Consider the following 23,078-nt stretch of genomic DNA (forward strand, 5'->3'; position numbering starts at 1 on the left):
CTCAAAGCTAAAGCTAGAGCCAAGAGCAAGTATAAGCGGACAAAGTCTGACGAGAGTCGTGAAAGGTACCACAAGATAAGGAATCGTTGTAATACATGTTGTAGAGACGCACAAAGACGATACTTCCATGCCTCTGTAGAGAGTGGTGATCCTCCCATAATATGGAAATTTCTGAAAACGTTGGGGATTGGTAAACAGCGTAATATATCCAATAATGCTTCTTTAAATCTTGAACTACTGAATCAGCATTTTTCGAATACCCCATTCGTTCTTAATAATTTAAATAAGCAACTTACATTAAAATCGGTTTCAGAAACACCAGCACCTAACTACCCACCTTTTGTGTTTAGATGTTTTAGCGAGAATGATGTTAGGCGGGGTGTATTATCCATTGCATCGAATGCTGTTGGCAGCGATTGTATTGGTCGTAAAATGATTCTACCCATCCTAGATCTAATAATCCCGGTTATAACTCACATCCTTAACCATTCCCTATCCACTAGTACTTTTCCTAAGTCCTGGAAAGACTCCCACCTTATCCCTTTACCTAAGAAAATAAATCCATCTTCCTTTTCCGATTATCGTCCTATTTCTATCCTGCCTTTCCTATCTAAAATCCTTGAAAAGTTAGTATATGAACAACTACATAGATTCTTAAACCTACACGATCTCCTTAATCCCTTCCAGTCCGGTTTCCGATCCGGTCATAGTACGGCCACTGCACTTGTTAAAATAACCGACGATATTCGTCATGGAATGGATAATAAAAAGCTCACGGTTCTAACATTATTGGACTTCAGCAATGCATTTAACACTGTCGACTTTGATATACTGCTGAGCATATTAAGTTCTTTAAATATATCGGCTTCAGTAAATGACTGGTTTTACAGTTACTTACATGGGCGTCGTCAGCGTATACGTATAGACGAGGTTGAGTCGTCATGGTGTGATGTTAGTGCTGGTGTCCCGCAAGGCGGAGTCCTGTCTCCGTTGTTATTTTCAATATTTATTAACACTATCTCAAACAGGTTAACGTGCGACTACCACATGTATGCCGACGATCTCCAAATCTATACACAATCTGCCCTTGATGATTTACCCCAGGCAATCGTTTCGGTCAACAAGGACTTGAGCAGCATTGTAACTTGGAGTTCGGATTACGGTCTTCTAGTGAATCCCTTAAAAACTCAAGTTATCATTGTTGGCAGCCCTTCCTTGATTGCAAGGGTTAACTGGGTGAATCTCCCTCCTATTTTAGTCGACGGCACACCTATTCCTTATAGTGAAGCCGTAAGAAACCTTGGAGTGTACTTAGACAGCACTCTCTCGTGGAGCTGTCATATTAAGGAGGTATGTAAGAAAGTCTATGCAACTGCTGGTTCACTCCGTCGTCTTCAATATTTTCTTCCCATCCCAACCAAAATTCTCCTAGCACAATCCCTCCTTTTACCCATACTTGACTACGCCGATGTAAGTTATGTTGATATTTCCGTAGACCAATTAAACAAGCTCGAACGTCTCCAAAATCTTTGTATCCGCTTTATATTTGGTCTGCGGAAATATGACCACGTCTCTGAGTTTCGTTCTCAGCTCAAGTGGCTACCCATTCGATTTCGCCGGGATGCTCATGTGCTGCAACTACTATACCAAGTTTTATTTAACCCCAAAACACCAAAATATCTTAAGGACAATTTTGTGTTCAGAGGAGAAAACGGAGACTCTGTCCGCTCATCGGAAATGCTCCGGTTAAGAATGCCAGCTCATCATACAGGCTTTCTGGGTAACTCCTTCACTGTTCGTGCAATTAAATTATGGAACGCATTGCCGGAACCAATAAAGAAGGCGCAATCTCGGAACATTTTTAAAAATATGGTTCGTGATTATTATTTTTCTCAATTACCCTAGTATATTTATATCTAAGATTTATATTATGTGTAATATATTATATATTTTATCAGTATATAATTATATTATATTATTTTATCTCTTCTCATATGCATGTAATCTATTTATGAATGTATGTATATTAATTAATTAATTTTGTGGCTTGTATATTATGTTGTTATTTTATTTCATTTTTTTATAACTCTTCTTGTTTTTATTTTTGTTCATATATTTATTTATGCTCTGCCCTACTCCTATCCCTTACTTAATTTCTCTCTGTACAACCGGTTGTCTGGAAGAAATCGCTATTTAGCGATAAGGCCGCCGTTTGTTACAATGTATCCTAGTTTAAGTCTCAATTTGTAATTTGTAAGAGCAATAAAGTATCAATAAATAAATAAATAAATAAATTGCTCGATAGATGGCATCGGCTGCCCTTTAGGCACAAAACCGAAAGAATAGAAAATAATATAGATCAAGAGCCCACGACGGACAAACCTTCGCTATTTTATATAAAAAGTAAAAAAAACTAAAAATTAAAAAGATTTTCAGAATACTGAACTGAACAAAGTTGCTGATGTACTTAGTTGCAAGTAAATGGACCCAGTAGACACTACCAAGATGCCTTCGTTGTAAATTGACAATAATAAAATACTATTCTGGGGCCGTAGACAAAGTAACAATTACAAAACGATAACGAAGTTAGAAAAGGCAAAAATGTATGGGATTGACATACGCCGCGTTAGATCACGTGGTCTATCTAATGTGAATCCCATACATTTTTGCGATTTCTAACTTCGTTATCGTTTTGTAATTGTTACTTTGTCTAAGGCCCCAGAACTCTGAAGTATGCAATATTCCACCATATTGTAGAGATAAATCGTCATGTTTGGAAAACCGCAGTCACACGTTGTCAAAGTGCTACGGTAGATAGGCTATATGTAACGTGTGACTACGTGTAACCAAACCTAAACTTGAAAGAAAGAAAGAAGAAAGAAAAAACATTTATTCCTAGAAAAAGGTACACACACAAGAAGAAAACACAAAATAGAACAAGAAAGAAAGTACGATACATAAAATTAGACATAAAATTAGACATCATGTTCGCTGAGAATTTCGTACTGTGTGTGCACTGCATTTCCAGAAAAGGGTCTTGACTCAGCTTTCTGCCATAGTCGCAGCAAGCTGCGACTACAGCGCTGGTAACTTGATAGTCGCTGATTGTTCTTATCTGTATAGGAGATATATACAGAAAAACTTTCAACTTTTATAAAATAACAAAGGTCTGGCCGTCGTGGGCTCTTGATCTAAATTCTAATAGATGAAATTCGATTGCTTATGTTGCACATGTGTGGTCGAGCATAAAAATCTATACAAATATTACTACACAGCTCAAGAGATTTTTTTGTTGTATTTGCTTTATATCTTAATGATTAGAAAATAAAATTGCATAGTGAAAAGTCTGTGTATCGAGGAAACCTATATGCAATATAATATATACCCTTTAAACAATAACCAATTGCAACCGGAGCTGAGCACTTATGAAAGATGTAAAAATTTAAATGAGAATGCAAAGTTGCTTAGTTCAGCTTATTTTGGTCAATGTATCACAATATATTAACTAAGTAGGTATCTCAGATAAAAGAAGTGGGCTTCATGAAATAAATAAACTCCATATAAATACAATATTATTTTATTAATATCATTCAATACATTTATAAGAATACGATATAACATTGATATGGTTACAATGTCTACTACATTTACAAAAATATACACATAATATTTACATAATATTTATGATTACAATTCTTAGTAAGTACAATAGGTACGATTTAACGTATAAGTTTTGGCTTAAGCACTAAGTAGGTATTAGTATTCAATGATTATAAAAATTATAACAAAACAAATAGGTTCATAAACATAATAAATTCATTTAAAAGGTGGTTTTGTTAAAAATTTCAAGCAATAGACTAGATAATATTAAAAATTTACAATTCCTGAATGTTTGCTTTTTTTAGTTTAAGCAACTTACATGATAAATAACAACTTAATAGGCGCTTCAATTTTTTTGGTTAGTAAAAACAATGGCCACTGCGAAATAATGCTTTGAAATAGACACTTATTACTTCTCTATATTTTATGGGTGGATAATAAATAACAGTGAGACGTATTCTACAGATAATTTGGATGAATTAACTAAAAAAAAACTGTGATACAATTTTATGTTTTTTGTGCACTTTTTCTTCAGTCAGTAATAAATTATAAAGATGGTTATAGTAGCATAGAATAGTTCAGTTAGTCAACAAAACAGATAAAAAAAAACGAATAATTATTATGTATCTATGCCTTATTAAATATATATCTAAATAAATGCCTCTTAAAACTTAAATAAAAGCCTGCAGTTATATCTATGTAACTATGTAAAAATATATTCCATACAAACATATACTAGGCCATTCATATCATTTCATAACATAATATATTCGATTAAAGCAAGTTCACATACCTACACATAATTTCATGAAATAATAGTATTATGGATATGCTATTACATATTTTATTTAGGAAGCTATTGTCATGCCCAACCATATATTATGTGCTATCAGAATATTCAAATGTGAGTTAAATTAACATAAACAAAAAAAAGAGAATCGGTTAATTTTCGCTATCATACTACCATAAAAACAGCATTTTTGAAGATTTTATTTTGACGTGATAACGTCTTTAAAATCGTTTTAGTCGGGTGACATGTTCAGAAACTTGTGTCACACTAAAACCTGACGAGCGCGATCGCAGGTATAACAAGAGAGAGACGGACCGATCTCCCGTCTCATCTCGAGCGTTGCCACTGCATTAAGTTATCACGTAAACATCTCGATCGTAAACCTACTTTACAAACAACCAATTTTTTTTTACATAGCGCTTAAGATTTAGTGTGAATACAAGAGCAATAGTTAAACAAGGTATATAAGGGTAGTTAATAAACAGTAAAAAGGTAAGGTAAAATTTTCTATCAAGATATTTGCCATATTCCGAAAAATAAAGAAAGAAAATATTAAAATATATTAAGTATCATGTTACAAAATTAATAGGCCCATAAAATTTAACAACCCATGTAATCTACCTTTGAGCATATTTTAGGTCGGGTATTATTTAAATAATTAATTTATGTATTTAGATTATGATAGTTTTGTAAGATAATCATAGCATATCCATAACACTTATTAATAACTCAATAAGCACACACAAAAAAAAACATTTATACATAAAAAAAACTATTGCAACGTACAAGACGGGCACAATTTAATTTTATTCAACCTTAAACACGCGCCATGAAAAACATGTCCACACTTGAAAGCCCACAGGCCGCCATCTTGAATTAAAAATTCATTTTGTAATGGCAACCCACATAATGAACAATCTAATACTTTATACATTTGAGTCATTATTTGTAATACATTGTTTAGTTTTATTTGTGTGTTTGCTTGTTTTTGTATAATTTCGTATACATTTTCTAGGCCCCAGTGTTGCGATGTCGCACTTACTATGAGCGGGAGTGCTGTATTATTTATATTTCCTCTCGACGCTTCTTGGAGAAGAGAACACACCTAGAAAATAAATTAATTGAAATAAATAAATGAATATTATTGAAAGCAGTTAGTTGCATTTATTTTTAACTTTTCTACACAATAATTTGTTAAAATATTTGTCCTGGCATAATAAATGTTATGATATCATACATTAAACGTAAGATCGTAATATCATTTCATAGAAGTCATACTAGATTTTCACATGCTGCTTTTCCCGCACAGTCAAAGCAAATTTCCATGGAAATGAGATGGTAAAAAGTAGTCGCTATTGTTAACTAGCCTGCTAGCTATCCGCAGACACAAAAATTGTACATAATATAATAGTCGCTCCGTTGCAATGTGAAATAAAAGTAAACAGAGACACAATCACATTAATAAAATTATGTGCACATTCGCATAGAAACATTCTCTAAAATAATTACAATTATAATAGACCATATGCAAAAAATAGTATTATGATATTAATATATAAGTACATTTATATTTACCTCCATCCTTGACTCTTCAAATTCATATGCACTGTACAAAGTATCCACCAAAGGTATTGTGATTGTCACATCATATTTCTCGTACAAGCACACCATTAAACTCGTATGATAAAACTTTATAGTGAGTGCGCTTCTATCTATTAAACTTCCATGTTTCTTCATCACATTTATCGCGTTTCTGCCCCCAATTGACTTGATTATTAGCGCTCCTAGATCATCCCAACTCAACATATCTTTCACGGATATATTATCAAACTTTTTATTGCAATTTAGACATATATTAGCGTGTAAAGTCGCGTACAATTGTATAGCTCGATCCCAGGTATCCAACGTGAACTGTGGTAAGAACGAATGAAGCAAACTTTCGTCTAACATTTGTAACAATATCCGTAGAACATGCAACAAATCTTCATTCCGTCTCAAGTACAAAATTTTCTTCCACAAATACGGCATCCGCTTACAGATTTCATAGCACTGTTCCTTTGTTTGACTCGACCATTGCCTCTCTATGAACTCGTCTATTAAATTCGAAAATACAGGCATTTGACTCGTCCGTATGTACGGCAAAGGGAAACCACATTCACAGCCGATATTCATCAATTTCTGAGTCTTCACATTCGCAGATATGCATGAATCCACAAAATATTTATACAAAACTTCATTGTTTATTATTAACTCTAGCAACTCGCCTTTCCGCGACGTAGTGTTTAAATAAGTAAGGAATATATTGTTAGGTACAAATTTAGAATCGTCTAAAGCTCCTACGGATACGCAATATTGTTCTAATGAGAGCATTAGTTCATGTATTTCGTGTATATCACAGCTATAATCCTCTATTATGGAGGTTAAATTCGACAACTCTGACTCCTTATTGACTAAGCTTAACCTTGCATATTGATACAATAATTTACAAAATTTATCTTCCTTGCTCCTTCCTAAATTATTGTCTATTTCAATGGTTTCCTGACTAGATTCTTTAAATATAATATCATTGTTTAAAACTATAGGCGTATCTTCGAAAGTGTAATCGTCACGCGTTATCCATTTTGGGGCATTTTCATTGTCTTGTAGCTGTCTTATGGGAGTGAGATCTTGTGTGTTTCTATCTGTGCCTAAATATTTCATTTTTTCTTCAAAATCCTCCCATTTCTCTTTTAATATCTTTTTGCTTGTATTGAATTTACCAGATACAGTTTCACTGAGCCCCTTCAAAGCCTGTAATGCTTCTGGAGAAAGTGTATTGAAGAGATTATCTTCACTATGCTTAGTATCAAAATTATCATCTAATAGTGACTGCGTATGATATGAGTTATCAACTACAAATATCCCAGACTTCAACTGCGTTGCTTCACTAGGTTTTAACTTTTCGATTTCATCTAGAAAGTCCTCAATAGATTTCAACAAGCCATTGTTTCTCAGCTTCTCTTTTAATCCTACTAAAATATGCATTTTTAATGATAAATTGTTTTCTAGCAAATAATTCTTATACAAGGCACACAGTTCTCCACACAACACATATTTCTCATCAAGGTAGCATTTAACTAAAAATTTGTCAATTTTGATGAATTTCAAGCTTACAAAAGAGCCATTAGAAAGCCACACATACAAAATATCATGGTAAAGTTTGCAATCAACAATATCACTGTAAGCACACCAAATAGTATCGTCCAAGTTGTGAATATTTAAAAAGTATAACGCGTGTTTATTATACGAAAAAATGGCACTATTCATTGAGTATATTCGTGAAAAATTTACAGACTGGCCTTGGGAACAATCAGTTGTGTTTTCAATATCAAGGTTTTCATTTTCATAAGATTCAACAGTGACGATCTTTATAGGCGGTTTGGCTAGTACTTGTTTGAACTGATGTGTTCTACGGACCATGCCGTCTACAGTCGCTTCCCATACACGAGACGACGGCCTTGCGCAATAGATAAGCGTGTTCGAAAACTCGTCACCCACAACGAATCTTGCATCATCGTCAACTATGTTATATTTCTTCACTTCTGTTATATCTTGGACATTATTTTCTGAAGTCCCATTACTGATAGTCTTTTCTGTGGTCACAAAGCATGCTCCGAATTCACCATCTCTCAGTTTCTGGCCGATCTGTCTGTATTGTTCTTGTGCCGTATTACAAATATAGCAACGAGTTAACGTTGAGACTAGTAGCATGCAATCTCTTGTGTCCAGTTGGCATATTCGCGAATCTAAACTCATTATTGTTTGAGATGAGCTGTGGAACATTGTTTTTGCCTAAAAAAATGAAAAAAATGTTAATTTAACTATATTTAAATAAGCTTAATAGCAGGAATAAAAATTATTTTTCTACATCTATATAAGTACTGTATTGCTGTTAGCATTCAATAATTAATAAAAATAAAAATAAAATAGCATTCAATTTTTACCAGCTCTATTCTGCATTTTATTGAATATTTAAATTAAAAACATACTTATTTTATTTCATAGCAATAAACATAATAGTTATCACTTACGATAAAACTCTGCAGCTGCAAAACTGATATTTTGCCCACATCATCTCCATTAAATAGCATATTCCGACTCCAGATCATAGCTGTAACCTCATTTCCTAGGTGTTCCTTTGACGATGTTGTTGAATAATTTCTGCTCAACGTCTGATCACATTCTGTTACTGTAACCATGCCTTTGCCGTTAGCAAAGCCGATGTGCTTCTCATCAGCTGATATGGCTAGCCGAGTTACTGGCCCATCCTGAAACAACCAAAAAAAAAACTCTTCAGAACAAACAAACTCTTCAGCTTTATAATATTAGTTTAGATAACAACCATACAACAATAATTTAATTGTTACTATAAAACTTGTTGTAACAGACACCAAGTTATCAATAGTCCAAGGTTTATGATTGCTGCTAGCGTGAGAAATAAGAAAATTAGACAAGAACAACTCTTGAAGAGTATAAAAATGTTGTATATTATAAAACTTAATGTAGGTATTTCATAAATTTAGTGTAAACATCTTTTGGCAGTCCCTCAAAAATTGTTGTTTGTAGACCACCTCCACTTATTTCTCTGCAGTTAGTATATTGTGTTAAGTATATTCTCATAAATGATAAGTTATTATTAAGATATATTTTAGTTTTTACCTTATTAGGAATAAGTTGTATGAATTCACAAGGCCATCTGTTAAAAACATAAATCCCTCCGCTTGTTGCTCCAAATGCAATCAAAGACTTTGATACATCAAAGCAAGTATACTGAAAAAGAAAAACATTTTTATTTATTAATAATTTATGTTCTCAATACAATGATTACTTGAAATATTTTTTTGAGTCTAACAAAATTGCCTTTCAAGTTTTTTTTGATCTTATAGTTCAAATTGATAAAACTGTGTAGATATAACTGTAAATAGTTACTATAATTGTCAAATCTTGTTATCCTAAGTATTTCTTTTATTGTATTTTTTTTATTGTTGTAGTAACACTATTTTTATTTGTTTTAATATCTTTCACTCTAAACATTATTTTGTATCCATATAATAGGCTTATACATAGAAAATTATTTATTGTACTTGAATAATTTGTTTGTTATATTGTTGTAAGTATATGCTGTTTGGAAACTAATAAAATAAAATAAATACAAAAGGGGTAAAACCTTCTTGGAGATAACTTTGTAAAAGACTGAATTAGTCACTATAGAATACCGATTGAATACTTAATGCTATAGCAGCTTTAAGTAACTTTTATTATAAAAACAAATACATGAACAATTGAATACAATTAACAGGAAAAAATATAAGTAACTAAATTACTTGTAAGAGAACAGGATTCCAAAAATTATACATACAATAGTTCTATTGAGTAAATTAATTTAAGAACTTTTTTTTACTAATTTAGGTGTTTATAATTTTTATCTTAGCGATAAAACTATACAGAGGCTTATCTTATAACTAGTTTTTTTTTAAAGTTGTTTTATTATGTTGCTAAGAAATTTGCATTTAAATATAGAACATTTAAATATGATCTCAAATGTTAGATAAACAGCACTTGTTTTAACCTTGATGATGGTCTATTATTATATTCTATTTGTAAAACATTGTCCTATTAGAGATACCTGTGTATGCTTTGAATAACTGCCAAATACATTGATAGAAACTAACCTTAATTCGTTGAATATTCTTGATGGGAAAATTTACACTTTCTGTAATATCTGGTAGTTCCTGGAGGAGAAAGGGTGGTAATTTGGAGTCAGACATGATTTATTAGCACATTTTATTTTATAAAGTTAACAATTAAATGATCCTTTAGTTAATAAAAATATAAACAATTTCTTAACAAAATATAGGTTTATATTTTTCATGAGTTCGCTAATCGCGACAGTAGGTAATTTTCTGAAATCTGAATGTGAATTTGATTTTGACTTGAGTACCTTTTAAATGTCACAGAGCACAGGTTAACAAAACTATACTAAAGTGGCAATACCAATACAGATAATGAAGTATATTGAATTTTGCACAGGAATTTTGCTATTTAAAAATCGTAAAATCACTATACATATCCATTCTATTATAATTAATTATTCTTGTTTAAAATATACGTATAAGGTTAACTGAAACTCCACATCAAAAATAAACAAGAAAATCAAATCATTCCTCTTTTTACTTTATTATTCTATTATATATATCCTCTTTTTACTTTATTACTTCTATTTTATTATGTAGTACCTAGTACCTACCTACTCATAATATTTTTATGTTTAAAAGATTAAGATGGATACTTAATAATAAAAAAACTATTAGTGTCATTTGGAAGTTGTTTATTTAGATTATATGGATTTTGTAAATGAAAAAAAAAACAAAGCCTTTTTATCTTACATACAACTTTATTACCATAATTAAATAACCTAAATAAAAATAATGATTACATTTTATACACTAATAATAAAATTGAACAATAAAAAAATAATATTATTTAGACGACTTTTAAATATATATGTATAGTGTCTACACCAACTTCATTTTCAGCAATGCATCGATAAGTGCCTTCGTTTCTTCTCGATATATTTTTCAGCACGTAGTTAAGACTTCCAGTGGAATGTCCACTGAAAAGCAGAACAGAATTTTAACATCAAAATTTTCCTCCTATAAGAAATTATTAGCTAATATTACTTACACCGTTAAAACTGTTATATTGCTGTTCGGCGCAATAAATTCCCATCTCGTTGCTGGCATCGGATTTCCCAGGCCAATAAAACAATCTAAATACACAGTTGATCCGGCTTTTGAGGTGATGTTATTGGAAGTAGGTAGATCTATGTATGGTGATACTAAAATGTAAAGATGTAACTATAATGTAATCTAAATAATACAATATTATTATTTTATCCATGTATAATAATTTACCTAAATAGGTACAGCATAATGTACTTAATAAAGGTTTTATTTAGTGGCATATAATGCACTATCATGACAATACATAATGTTTTGTACTGTACAACAGTACATGAAATATGAATTAAATCTGTATTATTCTTATTCAATAGTTAGTTATCTTACCCCAAACGTTGACGTTCACAGTACGTATCGCTTTTCCCATAGAGTTTTCTGCGATACAATGGTACATGCCAGAGTCATTAGCTTTTGCTGTAAACCTAGAAAATAAATAAACAAAATCACTGCCTAAAATCTATACTAATATTATAAAGCTGAAGTGAGTTTGTTTGTTTGTTTGTTTGAACGCGCTAATCTCGGGAACTACTGGTCCGATTTGAAAAATTCTTTCGGTGTTAGATAGCCCATTTATCGAGGAAGGTTATAGGCTGTATATGATCACGCTACGACCAACAAGGGTGGAGCCACGGGAGTGAAACCGCGCGGAGCAGCTAGTGAGAAGATAAAAGTTGAAGTTAATTTTTCACTCAATGCCTGAAAACGTTGTAAGTATGTACCTAGTTAGTTAGTTTTTATTAGTTGCCTAATTTTATTGTTGTACAAACTTGCATAATAATAATAATTTTTGGAAGCTGCAATGTTTGAGAGTAATTAAGCAACAACTTACAAAATTAATAACTTCTCGATCGATACAAACTATACGATACTAATATATACAATAATTATAATTCAGATACTTTTTGACCGTTTGGCTTGGTTGGTAGTTGGTACCTTCCAAGCCAGAGGTCGTGGGTTCGATTCCCACCCAGAGCAAATATTTGTGTGATGAACATAATATTATATCTTTGCTCTGTGTCTGGGTGTTAATAATTATCTAAATAAGTATTTATTTAAAATTATATAACTAATATGTACATGTTTATCAGCCATCTGGTTTTAATAACACAAGCGAAAAGCTTAGTATGGGATCAGATCGTGCCGTGTGTAAAATTGTCCTGAAAAAAATATTTATTTTACAAATTGCAAGCAATCCAACAATCTTCACACCGTAGGCATCCATATCTCCAACGCAAATAAATATCAACATATTTTACCTGTGCGTGTTTCTATCATCTGTGTAGTGCCCGTCGTCGAAGGATATTATGACGTCATCCTGGTACATATCCCAGTGTACTTGAGCGTCGGGAACAGCATCCACATCACAAGACAGAGCTACTAGATCTCCTTGCTTGGCTATCACATTTTCATCCTTATTCCTTATTTTTGGTGGGACTGTAAAAATAATAAATAGGATTTATTAGTTGGTTTCTGGGTGTAACTGAGATAACACATGGCAACATTTATATTATTTTAAAAAACCCACACTCCACAACTTCGAGTCACAAAAGAAAAAAAAACATAATTTTTGAATTGAGAACCTTTTTAGAACATGTAAAATTGCATCGTATCGATGTTTTGTAGGTAGGTACCTATTAGCTGTAATTATTATGAAATAAAATTACGTTTTCTTTGCTGTGATATTATGAAACTTACACTGTACTCTAATAGTAACTTGTTGACTATCTACACCCATTATGTTCGTCGCTTCACATACAAAAACACCAGCATGGAAAGTTTGAGCCGATGGTATTTTTATAATATTTTCTTCAACATGAACGCCATCAGGTATGTCTAAATAATCATAATCATTTTCCACTTTGTACTTCCACGTTATTTTGGGCTCCGGTTTTCCTTTAAGAACACTGAAAGAATAGATGATATTTTTTTGCTAATCCATATTAATAATAAAAAATTGAAAGTATACCACTAGATAGCCTAATCCGACAAAACTTTAATTGCTGTTAACAAAACCTAATGTCGTTTCGTTGCTACCTTGTTTTAATTTTTCACGGCTCATATAATGCTATGCGATCGAAAAAAAATGTTTTGCATTGGTTCTTCATTACTCGATTGGTAATCTAGGTACCTACGTAATCTTCTAAATCAACACACCGATTTAAATTTATGGAAAAAGGTTGTTTACGTAAAAATTATAATTAATTTGATACTTTTTTATTATTAGCTTTTAGCCTTTATATCTAATATACGGAGCATCGTTTTATTAATAACGAAAAACTAAATTTTTTTCTTTTTTTCGTCGAACGTATGAGCGCTATGTCGAGTCGTGCAATTTTAGATTTTCCAAAATACACAAGTCGTAGAACAAAATATGTTGTTGCTTATGATGTTAGCTATCTTGTCTTGAGGTTGCCGGTGTTTTACAAGTAACCCTGTATATTATATAAATATTAGGAAAACAATATCAAAGTTCTATTAAAAATTATTCAAACTACTATTAATGTTTTGTTTGTTATTTGTTATTTATGACAAACTTACGTGCACTCCTGTTGAGTCCAATCACCTGGTTTTAAAACTATTTCACTATCTAGTAATTTAATTTCCGGTGCATCTGAAAAGTTGAAATTATCTAATAAATAAGGTATTCTAATATTTATGGGACAAAACAGAGACATATCAATACCCGGTAATGGTGCTTTTCCACCAATAATGTGCGAGGATGTATAGCGAGAAGTGTGTTTGTAAAGAACCAATCACTTCATTAAGTTTGAAGTGTAGCGTTTAGCGTTTGAAGCGATTCTATTAGTTATTTACAAACAAACCTAATAATATTATTCCCGCTACACATCCCTGCTCATTATAGGTGGAAAAGCACCCAAAGTGACATGCTTACTAATTACTATACGCGTACAAGTTACAACCTACATTATTATTCGTTAATTATTAAAAGAGTAGCACTATAATTATTCGTAAATATTAAGTTTTACATACTAATTAGGTATTTCTCGCTAGAACAACCTATATTATATTTAATTATTTAAACCTAAATTTAGAGTAAAAAAATCGTTATAAGAGTACCTAAACCAGTAATATATACTTTAGCTCCAAAGCTTCTAAACTCCGCATCATTTCGTATTTCACAAACGTATTCGCCCGTATTGTTCAAAGTCATCTCTTTTATCAATAACAAATGTTCATCCGGTATCAATTCTATATCATCATTTCCTTGAACTTCTGTTCCATTATGGTACCATTTTATCTCTGCTTCTGGATAAGCATTTACTTCGCAAAGCAGTCTACCTTCTTCTCCGTATTCCACTGTTATATCTGTGAATAACGTTTGTTATTAGACTGGTTTAGATCGATCATAAAAAATCATAATGAACTAGCTGTGTAGGAGCACACGTTATTATAGTCACACGAATTTACAGACACTTAAGAGACAAACCGCAGAAAAAAATAAAACAGTAGCATACCTATAAAGATGTTTTTTTTGAAAAAAATAATTAAGGATAAAATAACAGCACAAAAAATCTTTGTTAGATTGCAAATGATGTATAACTCAGTGAACTCAATAAATCCAGAAGGAACGTTATTTGTTTTTAAAGCATACAAACAATTGAACATTTCATATTCGATTCTGTTTTAATACCTGTAGGATATTGCAGGACTTCAAATGTAAAGGTTCTATTGATGAAAACCTCAATAGAGTTTTCAGCTGTGTCCACTGCGTTCTTTGCCTTGCATGAAACAGTTCCATTTCTTGTTGCGTTATCTATTTTCACATAACTAATGTATGTAGAAGGGATTTCGAGAAGGACTGTCTGCAAATAATTATAATTATATGTAAGTATATAAAAATAAACAATTTTTTTTTAAGATTAGTTATGATCAAATATTACGAAGCACTGTAGTAATTCAGGCCCCGGAACCACAGACACAATAGAAAATCTATTGTTTCTGGGACCGATCGGGCCGCTTTAAATTAAAAAAATACAACATAGATGTTTTAATAAATATGAATATAATTACTTCTGAAGGTAGTTTTTCACCCTGATCGTTTTCCCACCAGACATCAGGACTGGGAAAACTTTCAACTTTACAGGCGAAAGTAGCATTCCGACCAAAATCCAGCAGAATAAAATCTGGATCGATTATTTCTGTATCTGGAGGAATCCATTCTGTGACCATTTCTGCAAAAAAATACAATAATACATGCAATTTATTCATACAAGTATATAAAGGAGTTAACGTATGTATATTTTTTTCCGTAGATATATTAAAATACCTGGATGTTGAGGGTCCAGATTCTTTGTAAGGCCTTTAATACTTTGTCCATTTGATTGTAGCGAGCCCCTTAACTGAAAATAAATAGATATTTATAGTTAAAAAGGGACACCATACAAAAATAAATTTGATCTACTTTAAGCGGAACGTATACAAATAAAGATAGAAACTGAAACTCTCCTATTTTTTCCTTACATTGTAAGGTTGATACTCACAGCTAGTCTGAACGACTTTCCTGGTTCAAACAAATGTGTTGCCATGTATAATCCCTTATTTACATCATTTTGTTCCAATTTTAACGTCTTTATTTCATTCGTTTTAATAATATGTACTTCTACACTAGTTAATTGCATGGATGTGTCTGGCAGCTCCAGTAAGATATAACTGGTAGTACCTGAAAAGTAATACTAAATTTATTTACCAATTACTTTCAAGAAGAGGAGGAGGTTATGAATTTGTCTGTATATTTTGAACAGGTTCCGTCCGGGGATATAAAACAAAATTGGAAATGTAGTTATACCTATGTAGATTTCAGTTGGTGAAAGAATTTTCAAAATCTGTTATACATTTACAGAACTTAATAAGCACAAATAGAGTTTAGTCGCACACGAGCCACTCGCGACAGACACAAGCGCTGCTACGAGAAGTTAGAAGCGTGTAGCGGCCACCGGCGGCGTCAACCGTGTGTGGCGAGTTCATATAAAATGTATGCAAAATATCTAACATTCTAACATAATATATTATAAAGGCGAAAGTTTGTATGGATGTATGGATGTTTTTTACTCTTTCACGTAAAAACTACTGAATCGATTTGAATGAAATTTAGCACACATATAGAGGGTAACTTGGATTAACACATAGGATAGTTTTTATCCCGGAAATCCCACGGGAACGGGAACTATGCGGGTTTTCCTTTGCAAACGCGGGCGAAGCCGCGGGCGGAAATCTAGTAGGAAATATGCCGGTGGCCGGTGGCCCGTGTGCTGGCCTAAATGTTTCCTGTGTGGATATTTTTTACTTACCCGGTAGAGGTCTATTAGAGGTTTCATTGAGACTTCTGGGAGATTTCGGAGAAAATCCATATTTGAATTGCAACTCTGTATGTGCTAGAAATGTGACGACAGCATACCCCCTGCATTGGGCCTCAACAAAATAATCTCCTTTCGGTGGGTCCACTATGAGAAGAACCTTAAATAAATGAATAACAATCTTATCTTTACTGCTTTTATTATATAAATAGTAAAGATAATATATTTATTTGTTTGTCTTTATTTAACAGATAGTTAGGAAGCTAGAGATTGACAGGATACTTTTTGAGATGATTATATAATTTCCAAGGGAATTATATATATTATCTATAATAAATTATTATGGAATTAATATTGCCTTTAAAAAATCTCATTTAAAGGCCGCAAACCAGAGCGGTAGGTATTGACTACCACCATAGATAGCGGTATCTCGATGGGAACGCGATTAAATCTCTTACGTAGTAGATTATAGAGATTTAATGCGAACGAAGTTTTTTGCAATGCTAACTTATCATTTACGTATAACTGCAGTATTTATTATATTTATTATCTACCCTCATCTAGCGCTAGGTTAAAGCACTTGCGCTTCCCGCGTAACCTCAGTCTGTGCCTGGTGCCAGGTCGTCATTGGGAACAGTCGTTAGTTCTCATTAGGATGCCATTGCAACGTCGCGCATCCAAAGTAGCTAATACATATTGAGGTGTGTGGTGTGGTGGTTCACCTAGTTCATTTGGTGACGGTTTGGCAACCTCGCCAAGTTGTACATTTAAAATGCTTGGACATATTATAAGAAACGTAGTCGTAACTTTTGTTAGTAGTTGTAACTTGTAACCTTAGAGTATATATACTATCTATAGAGTGCGAACAACCAAGTGGGAACAGTAGGCACAGGTGGGAACAACACGACGCTCCCGCCGCGAGCGCTCGCAGTCGTGGTTGAGTGCTCACGAAGTGCGTTGCTCTGGATTTTTTTCATATTTACGAATAAAAGTGGTGAAATGTGCAGTTCTATCTTGCAAAAACGATACTAGAAAATACACAAAATTGAAATCCACTATCACATTTCATCAGTAAGTCGATTGTTATACATAATTTTATGAAAATAAATCTAGCATCGCGGGGGTGAAGAGTAGGTGGGAGGCGGACGGGCGCAGGCTCGCTCGCGCGCCTCACTGCCGCCACGTGATCGTAGTGATGTGACCTGACCAACGCTGTACTCGATATAAAGTTTACTAGAAGAACTATATTTTAACAAATTATTTATTTAACTTTAAAATTAAAACTCTTTTAAAAATGTATTATAAATAAATTTGTGGTGTGTTTTGTACGATACACTTTCTAAATTATGAATGCGAATGTATTATAGTGTAAATGTAAAGTATGTAATGTTACGATATATTTTCTGAACCGCTAAATTGATTTTGAAGATTTTGATAGTAGAATGGATAAAATTAAATAAAGAAATTATTAATATTATTTATTATATTATCATTTTAAATTATTAATTATTCCTTAATATTTTTTACCATTTTTCAAACATTATTATTGTTTGATTTATTATTAATAAATAGCACTAAACCCGATCCTTTATTTTATTAACTTTATTATTTAAAAAGTACTCACGTTTTTCTTATATTCCAATCAAACATATTTTTTTAAAGTACTTATAAGTTATAATTAATACAAGAAAATTTCTTATATAATATTTAATATTCAAATGGAATAAACAAACTTTATTCAGTTGGTAAACAAATTTAAAATTACATATTTATACTTTATTCATATATTTTTCCTTTAATAACTTATTGAACATAAAATTTACTTATGATACATATTTATTTACATAACTTATCGATAGTTTAACACGCAATTGATATCTACCCATCCCTATTTGTCACACACACATCTATATAGTATCTATAGCTCATCTGCCTACGATGCGCACTATGCAATTTGTGCAATACACTCGCTCTATACTATTGTAATATATACTCTAAGCTTGTAACTTTTCACTAGGTTTTACATACGTAAAAAACAGCCAAAGGACCGAATCCAAATAAGGAAAGGGAATAAGTTCGGTTATTGTTTTCATGAATGAACATTGAATGAACATCAAATAACTCCGCTTTAGTTTAGTTATTTGTAGCCTGCCGGAAGGGCATTGCCTTTGGCATTGCTCACTAAAAAGTTTGTATGTTATCAATTGGGAATTCTCAAGGGCTGCGTATCTACACTGTATGTATTTATTGTTTATACTGCATTTTATTATTTGAATCAATGTGCTTTTATTGAATCATCTATAATCTATACTAAATTACTGGCGGAATTCTCGAATTCTACTTATAAATAACTAACACGTCCTTTATTTATAGGTACATACAATAAGATAAATTAGTTACAATAAAATAGTATAGCATACCTTTGCATGCCTTGTGCTTATAACATGTTCAATGTTTGTGTTTTGCTCGAAATTATTTAAAATTTGCAAATCTGGATAATCTCCTGACACGCCGATCATAATAGCCGAAGTATAAGCATCCACAGAAAACTAAAACATTCATAAATATTAACAATAATGCGTATTATTTAACTCCATAATCAACTTAATAAAACATATTATATCTACATAAAATATAAGGACTAACCGAAAACCGTTTGTTTCCATAAATTTCCTCGCGAGTTCGCATTTCGGTCCAATCAGTTCTCATGATTTCCTTCATGTATGTAAAGGCCTGTAATGTAATAGATTGAATAGTACATAATATTATGTAAATTTACTATCTAACCCAGCAAATATTCTGCTAAAACACCGTTCCGAGTACCTTTCATGAAATGCGACCATCATCCATGAAATGAGCGATAATTCACGATTTGGCCACGACGCATGCATATCGTTAAAGTATTCGTCTCCCGATACGAATATCGTCATAGATAGTATTTGACATTAATTGTATGGGAATATAAAAAGCGCCTCATCTGATCCCATATTATGCTTTTGTGTTATTGAAACCAGATGGCTGATAAACAAACATATTATACAATTTTGAAATAAATATCTAATTTTAGAGATAAATTAACACCCAGATACAGAGCAAACATCTATGTTCATCACACAAATAGTTGTTGGGTGGGAATCGAACCGACGACCTCTGGCTTGGAAGGCAAGTTGACTACCAACCAAGCCAACCGGTCAATCAATGAGTAGTCTTTGTTTGCGAAAGGAAGTTCTATGACCCGCGATTAAATAAAATGTTACTTATCTATTAACAATTAATTTGTTGTATATTTTCCAACAAATTGAAACAGTATTGCGGAATTCAGTTGAAATGAATATTACTTCCTGGTAGAAGAATTTGTTGATATGAAAATTATCAATTTTACTCGCGATAAGAGTGAATAAACAATTTAAACATTTAAATTGTTTATCGTCAAAATAATGCTATGATTAAAATCTGTATGTATGCTCTTAACTAAACCATTAAGAAGAAACTGTAAATTTGAGAAAATAAAATGAATATTTACTACTTAATATCATAGCTCCGTCCGGATAACTTAAATATTATTATGTTATTTTTTATTATGCAACTTTCTAATGGTAAAGCAAAGATGCAGATGCTTTAAAATCGAATATTTTTAATTTAACTTCAAAAATTTCATTTTTTTAACATCTCTCTAATGTTGGTACATCAGTATTAGTAGGTAGATGATTCAACTACAAAAATATCATTTTATTTAAATATATTAGATTTACTTACACTGCGTAAACTCGATAGATCGAAGTAATAAACTGCACCGGCGCAAGACTTTGCCACCCCGTGGAAAATGTCGAAATTGTCGGCTGGGTCGCATTTGTCACTTAGGAATATGAATACCTACAAAAATCAATTATATAAAAATTAAATTTACATAAAGCCGGCTACTCACATTCCTGCCGCAGGCAATATTGGAATTGAACCCTATTAGTAAATTGTCATGTGTATAGGCAAGCGGGGGCAACTTAGAGAACAGGTGTCTCCAACCGCCGACCAACAGAGATTGTTCTTATATTGCCCTTGCGGCAGGCACGTGAGTAGGCTTATGAGAGCTTATTTAACACATATAATTGTGAAATAAATAAAAAAAAACTAATACACTAGACACGACTACTACGACACTAGCATCGCTTGCGAATTCGAACTAGTAAGTAGTTCCTGAGATTAGCCCGTTGAAACAAACAAAAAAAACCCTTCAGTTTTGAAATCTCTACTAGAGTAAGATCCCAGAGCCGCCAGACCTCACCTATTTTCTGACGGATGAAATGTGGACGATTGAGTAGTGTTTTTATGTGCTACCATCGTATGCCTACCCGCTAGCTTGGTCAATGGGCCAATTTTTATATGTATATTTGAATTAATTTTTCAATTTGAAATCATAGTTCCTGAGATTATCGCGCTCATACAAACTGTTCAGCTTTAATATATTAGTATACATACAAATAACTAACCTGACTTTGTTGACTTCTACATAAAGTTTCTATTGCACCCAACTTATTAGTATCTTCAGGTCTAGCGTCTGTGAAAAGAAATATATAAGAGCTTGACTTGCTCCGTTGTAATGCCATTTCTAAAGCTGTTAGGGATTTTTCTGGACAATCGTGACCTCCAGTCGCTTCCATTAAATCTATTAGGCCCATTAAATCACGACCAGATGACGCCATTAGACCAACCAGATGACCTATATCTTCTGCAAGAAAATAATGATTATTATATTTACTCAAGGTGCATTGAACTTCTTTGGTTCATTTATTATTATTGTATTCATCAAAGTGAAAACTAAAACATTTATTGAAGTGGTCTCCTATAGGCGCGTTGAAGTTAAACTTTCAAGGTCGCGTCATGGCAATACCGACACGTCATGAAGTAAGGCGACGATTTTGGTATCTTTGAATCTTGTCAAAGAAGTTTCACTTTTGACACTAATTGTCCTCGGCACACACGCTTTTTTTCACATGCTTTGCATGCTTTTGCAATCGTCACATTCGTAGTTATTTCCTACTATCTCGAAAAGTATAATAAATCAAAAGAATACTATAATATCTTCTTTGCTGCATCTATTCTAAAGTGGAAAGAAGTGTCTTTTCCTTTACACGATTTATTAACTACTTAATTATATAATTTTTGAGTTTGAGTTTGAGTATGGTCATCAAAGTTATGGTGGATTTTCATTTATAAACATTCATTTTAAACCACCTATTAAAAGATCGCTAAATCAAATATTTTTATTGAATATTCTCAGTTTAAATGTTCTAAACTTTAGCACTTTAGGAAATATCAAGGGGTGCAGCTACTATCTATCATTCGTATCAATGATACTGGCAATTAGTGAAACCGACAGCTAAAAAGCGATTGACATAATTGTGTACCTATCTTGCCAATTTTCCTGTACCTACGGTTACCTAACAGAGCTTTCTACAATTAACCAAAACCAAATTCTACAATTAACCAAATTATTTATTTTCGCTCGATATAGATCTAGTCTATCACACACTCACCAACCACCAACTTTGCCCGCTTTGTCTAAAACCTTATAAATTATATATGTACTAAAACCTTCCTCTTGAATCACTCTGTCTATTACAAAACTGCATCAAAATCCGTTGCAGAGTTTTAATGATATAAGCATACATAGGGACATAGGGACAGGTTTTATATGTACAGATAATATAAAACACATACCAGGATCGCTAAACGGTAACAACATGAATTCATAATCCACATCACGAATTCCACGTAATGCTATTTTGATGTTCGATTTTATTATATCCATTTCTTCTCTCATAGAATTTGTAGTATCTATCACTAGGGTCACTCCTTTAGCACTAATTGCCAAAGGTATACACAAAATAAATATTAAATACGCTGCCATTTTATCTGCAGCACTATAAAGTCCAGAAACGAATGGATAGTGCAACAATTTCTCTGTACGATATCTATCGCTTTGTTAAGGGCAGTATCTATTATATATATTAGTTAATTTATTCAATATTTTGTATGTTGCTTGTATTGTAATATTTTGAAATAGGAAAAGCTAGCAACAGCACCTACTGTGTTTATTTTTACCTGTCTTGAAGTAAAATGTTTAAGTTGCCTTATTATAATCGATGTAGAGCTTTTATGAAAAGTATTATTTTTTTTTAGTAATCAATGGAATTATTTGAAAAATTACAAAATTAATTTTGTATTTTTTTCTAGTAGATTCACTTTAGGTTCATAAGTCCTCTGTTCAATGTTTCAAAGAAGAACCGAAAACATGTTTAGCTTTCCAAACCTAAAAACACCTAAGTTAATTTTCATATAACAAATATACAAAAAAAAAAACACGTCTTATTTAATGAAATAAAATAATTAAATAATAAGCAATGAACGCCTCTTAATGAAATTAGCAACAAACTTGAACATTGATAAGATTATTAAGTTACAATGTAATTAATTGCGAGGGCATTCTACATGCGCTAACTTTTAACGTTATGTATTCGCACGAGGATCGTATAGCAATAAACTAATTAAAATGCCCATTAATTATTATTATGTTATTTTAATATCATCAATGTCTTA

At 32.2% G+C, this 23,078-nt stretch overlaps 2 protein-coding genes across 2 annotated transcripts; both read right to left on the reverse strand.

Annotated features, from left to right (window-relative positions):
* Nucleotides 1–3,559: 3,559 nt before the first annotated feature.
* On the reverse strand, nt 3,560–10,356 carry LOC123701344 (Hermansky-Pudlak syndrome 5 protein homolog). The gene is made up of 5 exons (XM_045648777.1): nt 10,102–10,356; nt 9,089–9,199; nt 8,461–8,697; nt 5,966–8,221; nt 3,560–5,495 (listed from the first exon to the last, which is right to left on the reverse strand). Exons 1-5 carry the CDS (start codon nt 10,195–10,197, stop codon nt 5,163–5,165), a joined length of 3,033 nt encoding a protein of 1,010 aa, XP_045504733.1. The 5' UTR covers nt 10,198–10,356; the 3' UTR covers nt 3,560–5,162.
* A 444-nt stretch (nt 10,357–10,800) lies between these two features.
* LOC123701431 (hemicentin-1-like) lies at nt 10,801–22,408 on the reverse strand. Its single transcript, XM_045648907.1, has 17 exons — nt 22,200–22,408; nt 20,969–21,207; nt 20,241–20,357; nt 19,131–19,217; nt 18,905–19,033; nt 16,479–16,644; nt 15,672–15,850; nt 15,458–15,530; nt 15,202–15,362; nt 14,822–14,993; nt 14,248–14,496; nt 13,708–13,780; nt 12,865–13,073; nt 12,426–12,603; nt 11,497–11,591; nt 11,114–11,267; nt 10,801–11,042 (listed from the first exon to the last, which is right to left on the reverse strand). Exons 1-17 carry the CDS (start codon nt 22,387–22,389, stop codon nt 10,913–10,915), a joined length of 2,601 nt encoding a protein of 866 aa, XP_045504863.1. The 5' UTR covers nt 22,390–22,408; the 3' UTR covers nt 10,801–10,912.
* Nucleotides 22,409–23,078: the final 670 nt, after the last annotated feature.

This window comes from Colias croceus, chromosome 21 (assembly GCF_905220415.1).
Source record: "Colias croceus chromosome 21, ilColCroc2.1".
NCBI classification, from domain to species: domain Eukaryota; kingdom Metazoa; phylum Arthropoda; class Insecta; order Lepidoptera; family Pieridae; genus Colias; species Colias croceus.

Coding starts and splice junctions, on each gene's coding strand:
- LOC123701344 (XM_045648777.1), bottom strand. CDS start 10,197: ATGTCTGACTCCAAATTACCACCCTTTCTCCTCCAGGAACTACCAGAT. Junction 9,200..10,101: donor AGAATATTCAACGAATTAAG/GTTAGTTTCTAT, acceptor TTTCTTTTTCAG/TATACTTGCTTTGATGTATC. Junction 8,698..9,088: donor TACAACTTATTCCTAATAAG/GTAAAAACTAAA, acceptor TGGTTGTTTCAG/GATGGGCCAGTAACTCGGCT.
- LOC123701431 (XM_045648907.1), bottom strand. CDS start 22,389: ATGGCAGCGTATTTAATATTTATTTTGTGTATACCTTTGGCAATTAGT. Junction 12,604..12,864: donor AGTTACTATTAGAGTACAGT/GTAAGTTTCATA, acceptor TTATTTTTACAG/TCCCACCAAAAATAAGGAAT. Junction 11,043..11,113: donor AATATAACAGTTTTAACGGT/GTAAGTAATATT, acceptor TCTGCTTTTCAG/TGGACATTCCACTGGAAGTC.